This window comes from Leucopleurus acutus, assembly GCF_964270905.1.
Source record: "Leucopleurus acutus genome assembly, chromosome: X".
Taxonomy (NCBI): Eukaryota; Metazoa; Chordata; class Mammalia; order Artiodactyla; family Delphinidae; genus Leucopleurus; species Leucopleurus acutus.
Genome location: NC_139148.1, coordinates 115,772,540 through 115,781,486, shown reverse-complemented (window position 1 = coordinate 115,781,486; position 8,947 = coordinate 115,772,540). Strand labels below are relative to the sequence as shown.

The window sequence follows — 8,947 nt, the reverse complement described above, 5'->3', positions numbered from 1 at the left end:
TTTCCTGAAATGACTTTGGATCATATATATGTATATAGACTTTTCCCCTCCCCCGCAAAACTAAAAGTATATAAACCAGAAATTTAACAGTGATTATTCTGAGATCGGAGAATGTTTTCTTCTTTTTTCTTTTCTACATCTCCCAATTTTTCTACAGTTTTTTCCTACAATTTTTCTACTGAAAAGCAGGAAAAACAGAAAAAAACACTTTTAATGATTACTTTTTAGTTTAATTTGAATGAAATCTTTCCTAGGGTTGAGTCAAGGTGTTTTCCTCAGTTGAGAGAATGGACTTTGTTAAGCATTAGCAGTTCATAATTCTTCTTCCTTGACAAACGATGAATAACGTGTGGTTACTTTAACACCGTGTTTCACTATGTTGGAAAACGAAACCGGGCCCAGATTTCTTTAGAATGAATGTAAATTCTACAAAAGCAGTAATTTAATTTTCTAACTCACTTTAATGTCCCTTCGACATCATTAGTATAATCACAATCCTCACTTTCTTTGAGAGCAGCGAACCAACTAATTCTTTAAAACTGGGCCTCGATTTTAAAAGGCTCCCAAACCTTGAGATAGTTGGCTGGGCAAAGTCAACATGTGACTATTTGAATTTCTAAACTAAAGGGTCCACAGAGTGTTAGGATTCTTTCTTCTGTTCTTATTTTGTAAAGGAATCTTTATTCCAACTCAGATTCATTTTTCTTCAAATCAGCTGCAAGAGAGTGAACAAACTTTGCTGCAAATCAATGCCCTGACAGTTATATTTCCCTGAGATAATTGCGTACTGCTTTGGAGTTTCCTTTTCCCCTCTGTTTCCTTTTGTTTTGACAACAAGATTCTGGGAAAACAATATACAAATGATAACTATGCTGTCATGAGTATACTGAATTTTAAAAATAAATAACTGTCGACCCCAAAAGCTTCCAGGAGCCTATGGAGTGAATTCTTTTTCCAAACTGTTCTCAAACCAGATGTGGAAATGTTTAGCTAATCCCCTCCCCATTCCCCACGCAAAGAGTTCATATGTGTCTCTAACGACATCAGAGGAGATGAAGAGGCAACAATCTGTCTGCTTTCAAGGAGATTTGTGTTACACGTCTCAACTCACTCACCAACATCACAAAACTAATTTACTTCTCTCTTAAAAAGTCTCTTTTTTTTCCTGAGATTAAAAATGCTCTGTGTTTAGACCAATATTCAATCTCTTTCTTGTAAGACATTAAGAAATAGAGTTCATATTCCCAGAATGAAACGTTTCATGTTTTGTTTTTTTTTTTAAACGTAAAGAATGTATTAAGAATTAGGCTTATTAGGGAATTTTTTTTAAGGGGAAGGAGGAAAACTTTAAAAAAAAACTAATGGAAAATGTATATGCATAAACCACATTTAGAAAAACAGAAAGCTACTATACTCTGTAGCTGCAAGGAAAGCAAACATTTTGCATCCAGGTGTCATTAGCAGCTCTGGTTTCGCTGGCTTCCCTATAGCTCAGTTCAGGACTGTAGGTACCAATAGCCCTGCTTGGCTATACAAAGGCATCGAAGTTATGAGCTTTGCAAGGATAATTTGCAATCAGGCCAAAATGGGGCTATGGTAATGCAAACCCTGAGACCTGCTTTCTAACAGCCCAGCTGCCTCTGGGAAGCCCGACAGTAGTCCCAGGGTGAGCGCTCCCTTCTCTGCAGTTATTTCTTCCCCAGTCCTCAACTCCCTCAGCTCCAGGATGCTGGGCTCAGCCCCAACTATGGCTAAAAATACCTCCAGTTTGGCGCAGACTGCACAACCCTCTCTTCTGGCGCCCCCTTCCCATCTCTAGCCCCTCAGCCCTCTTTCTCAGAGCCAACCCTCTCCCTCCCCATCCAAGTCCAAGGTCCTATTCTGCCAACACATCTCAGCTGGATGTTAGAAAAGCCAGCTGATTTGATGAGTTTACACTGTGTTGTGAATGACTTATAACCATCCCTCAACACACACCCACACACACACACCCACACACACCCTCTACCTTTCCCTGGGAATTCAGGCAGCAGGGAAGGGAGGCTGCCCAGTTCTGACAACCTGTGCTCAGCAAAAGGGAGCAACTCCCCAAGAGTGGCATTGAGCTAGGAGTTAGCAAGCTCATTAGAAAGTGCATTCTGCTCTCCCCTGATCTCCGAACTCCTCCCTCCCACCTTAGAGATGCAGTCTTAAACCTGGGTCCCACTGACTTCATTTTTCAGTTTTATCTGAGCTCAAAGGTATGTTGTCACACACACTTACTGCTCCAATCTTGTGGCAATCTCTCCCTGGCTACGAGAAAATCAGAGGAAACCGATTCTGTACTGAGTTTGGAGATTTGTGCTAAATAAACCCCCAAACTCAGTGATGTTACTAAAGCCCTTCCTTCAAGACTGATTCAGGGCTTCCCTGGTGGCGCAGTGGTTAAGAATCTGTCTGCCAATGTAGGGGACACGGGTTCGAGCCCTGGTCTGATCCCACTATGCCGCGGAGCAACTAAGCCCGTGAGGCACAACTACTGAGCCTGCGCGTCTAGAGCCTGTGCTCCGCAATAAGAGAAGCCACCGCAATGAGGGGCCCGCGCACCGCAATGAAGAGTAGCCCCCGCTCGCCACAACTAGAGAAAGCCCACGCACAGAAACGAAAACCCAACACAGCCAAAACTAACTAAATAAATCAATAAATTTATATATATATATATAAAAGACTGATTCAGTGCAATGTAATTCAAAAAGTGGGTGTGAGAGTGGGAGTGAGGTAGTCTAAAATGATTCGTTGGGTGACAACTGTAATGTTTCTCAGAGAATTTGGGCTTTTTATCATTCTCTTTGGATGAACCATGAGAAGGAGGAGGAGAGACAATAGGAAAGATGACCGAGGGATGGAGAGGAAGTACATGGCTAACTCCCTGCACAGGAGCACACCCTTAAACTTGGTGTCAGTTCTGGGGTTTGAACAACAAAACTGGAGTGGAAGGATTGTTTCCCTGACCTATTCCAGGAACTACTTAAAGGGGAGGTTTTTGTTCAGGGCAAATAGGTCCAGGCTGTGAGATCATGTGAAGGAAGGAGGAGAGAAGGAGAGAGAGGGAGAGAAAGGCACTCCTAAAGAAAGCTCAGGGCAAGGTGGTCTTCCTGAGACCAAGGCAATAGTGCAGCAGCGATGGAGTGATGATCTCAGCCTCCAGAAGGAACCTCAGCAAATATGCATCATTCCAGAGCAAGCGGTTTGTTTATTTAACTGTTGAGTCATTATCCAAGACCAGCTGGCATCCGAATTAACTCGGGTTTTGTTGCTGTTGTCGTCATCATCGTATTTTGTTTGGTTGGTTTTTTGGAGGGGTAAGAGGGCTGGGTTTTTCGGTTTGTTGCTGCTGCTGCTGTTTTTCTATTTTTTTTTTTTTTTTTTTTGCTTCGTGAAAAACAAAAAAGCAGTCCTAAGAGAGCCATTTCAGAACAAAGAGGCAAGGAAGGAGCCAGGGAGACCTCTTAGGCTTCTCTTAACACCTCAACATCCCCAAGAGAATGAGGAGTCAGTAAGGAGAGAGGGAGAGACAGGGGTACCAACCAGATCAAGTGCTGATGTGAAAACAAAGCACTTCATCCAGGCCACTGCACCTGGCTAGTGGGCTCCTCTGCCATGGTTTCCATTAAAGAGTGCAGGAAATTCATCAGTATCAAAGGAAGAGAAAGAGCTACATTTTTGCAACTGAGGAAGACGGGAGGAAAGAACTGTCTTGGGATGCTTTTTATTTAGCACAGTGCTGGGCACATAGTAGACGCTCAATAAATATTAGTCAAAGAATGAATTCATTTACACAAGGATTACTTAATTCAGCAGGGAACAAGAGTAAAACCCTGCATAGACATTTCCTTTGAAATTTTAGGCACTTTTCTATTTGATTTATTTCATTTTCACTTTTAAAACGAAAACTGAGTTGAACAATATTTGATGATATTCCTGTTCCTTCTTCCTTTGTGTGTACCCCTTCTGAAACTGTTTTAGACACTTGTTCTTAGCATGACTCTTTTTTCCTCCATACTGCTCTGCCTGTCACTCTGCAATCTTGCTATTTTGCGAGGTCATGATGGCTGTTGGTCATAATGGCTTACGATGCTACTGCTGGCATTTATGAAGCATTCATTTGATCATTTTAAGTGAGCCACTTGGCAAAATTTCAATATCTGGATGTTGGGAATAAACCACAATTTCTTGGTAGGTTTTCATTTAATTAAATCTGTTGATAACCAAAAGAAGAAGGCAATAGAGAAGGGTTCATTAGTATGGTCTATGGGAGGACACTGGGGCCTTCAGGAGGAAAGTGCTGTCAGCTTGAATTAGACTGTTATCTCCTGTCACCTTATTTAATGTTTGGCATGAAAACTGTTTTGTTTTCTTTTTGGCTGGGGTTGCACACAAAGGAATGCTACTCCAGATCGGCGTAGACTCTCATTCTGTATGTGACGGATTTGTGTTTTATACCAAAACAATATGGTAAAGTCACTTAAAGAAGCCATTGTAGTCATCTAGAAACACATGAGTTCCAACAATGACATCAAAATTCAGTTCTCTTTCACAGGGATCTTTTCCTTTGCTTTTTATTCTTTTTTTTTCAGTTTTATTGAGGTATAATTGACAAGTAAACTTGGAAGGGATTTAAAGTATACAGCGTGCTGATTTGACATACGTTTACACTGTGAAAAAATTTCCCCCATCAGGTTAATTAACACATCCCTCACTTCACATGTTTACCTTTTTTCTTTTTAGTGAGAACATTTAAGTTCTACTCTCTTAGCTTCTTTTTTTTAATGCTTTAGGAATGGTCTTTTGTTTTTAAAAAATGATCGTGTTTGAACTTTCAATAGGAAATAAGACGATTTTCCTTTTGTGTTTCTTTGTGCTCTAGAACTCCTCACCAGACAGTTTCCTGTTTCCTGAGAGTCATTACCTGATCCGCTACCGGGATGAAAGTTTTCAACTTGATAGGAGGGCTAGTCTTCCTCACCTCTGTGTTTTTGGCCTGTTCGGGAGAAAATCCGATAACTGTACTGTGCTCCATAGACTGGTTCATGGTCACCGTACACCCCTACATGTTGAACAATGACGTATATGTGCACTTTCATGAGTTACACTTGGGACTGGGTTGCCCTGCCAACCATGTTCAGCCCTATGCCTACCAGTTCACCTACCGTGTCGCAGAATGTGGCATCACGGCCAAGGCAGTCTCTCAGGACGTGGTTCTCTACAGAACCGAGCTGCACTATGCTCCCAAGCATACGTCGTCTAAGTACGTGATCCCAGTGTCCTGCACTGCCCCCCAACGTTCCCCGTGGTTCACGATGCCCTGCTCCAGGGAAGTAGCCAGCGAGGGAGCCATCACAACCCGGGATGGTGAGACACGCTATGAGGTGTTCACCTCGTCACAGTCCAGCCAAAGGCCCAACCGTGATTGTCCGCCTTGTGTCTTCAATGAGGAAGGGCAGACGCAGGGCCCACATCACCAAGCAGAGGCTTAGGAGGCCCATCCATGCAGTCTTCTTCCTCTGTTAATACTTCTGAGAAATGGTGTCTCCGTCTGGATGATCAGATTGCGTCCATGTGATCCTTAGGTTTGGGGTCTCCAGTTGACGCTCTTCCTACAATTGGTATATAATATTTACTAATATCAGACAAATATGTGCTCTTGTGGCCTTCTTATGCGTGCTTTTCAAAAAGAGCAGCCGATGGTAATTCCATGAACAAAGCTGTTTTCTATTTTTGTACCTTTTTTTCCCCCCTTTTTTGGCTGTGCCACCCGGCATGTGGGATCTTAGTTCCCCGACCAGGGATTGAACCCACGCCCCCTGCAGTGGAAGCTCGGAGTCTTAACCACTGGACTGCCAGGGAAGTCCTGATGGCATAAAAATATCAGTTGGGTGTTTTTATTTCATAAACACACACATAGCTTTTACTATGGGCCAGACACTCTTCTAAGTGCTTTACCAACATTAGTGTCTGGTCCCTTCTCTAGGATGACTTCTCTCTCCTTTAAGGTCCCCCAGCTGAATCCCTCCGTCTGTCTACCCATATCCCTGAGACTCTACACTACTCAACTTAGCACTTAGCCACATAATTTCTTAGTTTGATCCATCACTTTTCTGTATCACTTTTTGTCCACGGAAGGCAGAATTTGCACTAGTGATTTATAATTCACCAGTTGTTCTAGGAATCACTCAACTCACATCCCACCAACTAGATGGTAAGCTCCTGAGGCCAGGGGCTAGGTCTTATACTTAGCCATAGACTGATAGCACTCTGCAAAGAGTTTTGTCCCCCGACTTACGTGATCAGAAAATTTTCACCCAAGTCTAGCTATCCATTACTGTTCTCAAAGACTCGGAAAGGGAAGGTAAGTCAGTTCATTCAACAAATATTCACTGGGCGCTACTATATTCTAGCCACTGAGGATATGGCAGTGAATAGAAACTGAGGCTCAGAGAAATCAAGGTCACACAGCTAGTAAACAAATAAATAAGTACACAAAGAGAAAATCAGACAGCGACAAATGCCATGACGAGCTTAAAACAAAGCGATATGAGAGAAATTGGAGAAGGAGTCAGAGTGGTCAAGGAAAGCTGCTGTGAATTTGCCATTTGAACTGAATCTTGAATGTGAAAAAGGAGCCAGCCCTGGGCTGATCTGAGAGAGGCCATTCCAAATAGTAGAAGCATCTCATTGAATCCTCACTACAGCCCTGAGAGAAATACTCTTACTACAGCCATTTTACAAATAAGGAAACTGAGTCACGGAATGATTAAGAAACTTGCCCAAGGTCACACATTTATTAAGAAGCAGACAATGTTAGCACAATGTACATGATAATATACACAAAGGATTACAGTAGACATTAGTAATTTAGTCATTGTCTTAGTCTGTTTGGGCTGCTATAACAAAGTACCAGAGACTAGGTGGCTTATAGACAACAGAAATTTATTTCTCATGATTCTGGGAGCTAGAAATTCGAGATCAAGGAGGCAGTATGGTCAGGTTATGGTGAGGGCCCTCTTCCAGGTTGCAGACTACATGTGTCCTCACATGATGGATAGAAAGCAAAAGAGGTCTCTGGGGCCTCTTTTATAAGGGCACTGATCCCATTCATGAGGGCTCCACCCTCATGACCTAATCACCTCCCAAGGGCCACACCTCCTAATACTATCACATTGGGCGGTTAGGATTTCAACATAGAAATTGGGGGGAGGGGCACAAACATCCAGTCTATTGCAGTCATGATAGTTGAAGAAGCACAGCTGTTCATTTAAAAATCTCATGCCCCTTCTTGAGGAAAACTAGGTAATAATCCCTGAAAACAATGTATTCATTCAACAAACATTTATTGCGCTCATCCTATGTTCCAGGCATTATGTTAGATGCTGAGCATGCAATGGTGAACGAGACTAACATGGTCTAATCAGGAAGAGACAAGTAAACAAACCTAGGGAGCTAGAGGCTATTCTAGCCCAGAGAATGGGCCTGTTCAGAGACCTGAGGACTGGGGCTGCAGCCATCAGAGAAACCACAAGTAGTTTAATCCAATACAGTTGGGATGGGGGGCAGTTGACAGTGGTGAGAGATGGAGCTAGAGAAGTAGCAGTAAACAAGACTGTACAAGAGAATGAACACTGCCCTTCCCCATCTTCTCTTCAGAAGCTTATGGATTATTAAACACTAAAACACGTATAAGTAACTTAGCAAACAATCAATACTAGACATAATAGACCTGAACTACCATGTGCAAGTTGTGCACTTGACAACTGCAAGGCGCAGTATTCATGGAGACACCCCCCTGGGGTTGTGCAACATATCAGCCTTAGAGGAGACTCAAGACCTACATGGTAATGATAGTTGTTATCACGTGCCAGACACATTATATACATGACTTTATTTAATTCTCACAACAGCTCTGCAAGATAGAAATTATTTTCTCTGTTTTATAGATGAGGAAACTGAGGCTCAGAGAAATTGAGGCCAGACAGTTAATACGTAACATCACTGGGATTCAAACCCAGGTTGGACTAGCTCCAAAATGCACTTTCCTCCCTTACACTCAACACTCCCTCCCAGAGAAGAGACGTTTCCAGTTGGGTTGGAAGATCCAGGAAGATTTCCTGGTAGAGGGGGGCAGTGATCTCACTCTTAGAAGATGAGGAGGAGCTGTCTAAGCAGAGAAGAGGAAGATGGGCATCCTCTGTGAGTGTAAGTACTGGCACAGGGCGTGGAAGTGCACTGTTGATGGGAGGACACCTAGGGGGTTAGTGCTCTAAGCTAGGTGAGAAGAGATGAGAAGAGCAGATGGGGGAAGGCGTAGAAGTGTAGGAAGAGATGAAAATGAGAATAATTTCAAGTGAAGAACAAGACTTCATTCATTTTAGCCTATACAATTGTTAAATGTCTATAGAAACCCCATTCCTGGTCAAGAGATAAACTGAGTCGTGCAAGCAAATTTGGAGTGTGAAAGACTCCAGACCCTAGAGCAGAGAGGACAGGCTTCATGGAGGGCATGAGACTGGAGCTAAGTCCTGATCTGTCTGACAGGATATACGTGAAAAAGAAGAGATTGAATCAAAGAAGTTGTCACCATTTAGAGCCCTAGAAGCTCAGAACACATGGTCAGTTCTGGCTTTAAGTAAGGAAACTGCAATGAGGGTAGAGGATAGGGGTGAAGATGAGTCCAGGTTGGACATGTTGAGCTGGAGTTGATAGTGTCATCCAGGTGAATATGTCCAGGAATTAGCTTAAGAAATTGAACTTCATTGAGCTGGAGCTCAAGTAAGGGGTGTAAGAGGCAATTACTGGGAGATAAAGCCTTGGAAAGATGACATGAGTCCAGGCAATTAGGACCAGAGAATCAAAATTCCCTAACATTCAATCTTCAAGGCACGGTTACGAAAAAAAGAAGAGACATCAAAGG

At 42.7% G+C, this 8,947-nt stretch overlaps 1 protein-coding gene across 1 annotated transcript; it reads left to right on the top strand.

The window, feature by feature from the left end:
- Positions 1 to 4,964: 4,964 nt before the first annotated feature.
- Positions 4,965 to 5,516, top strand: PLAC1 (placenta enriched 1; the record flags this gene model as incomplete). The annotated part of the gene is made up of 1 exon (XM_082864548.1): positions 4,965 to 5,516. The coding sequence occupies one exon, from the start codon at positions 4,965 to 4,967 to the stop codon at positions 5,514 to 5,516; it is 552 nt and encodes a 183-aa protein (XP_082720674.1).
- Positions 5,517 to 8,947: the final 3,431 nt, after the last annotated feature.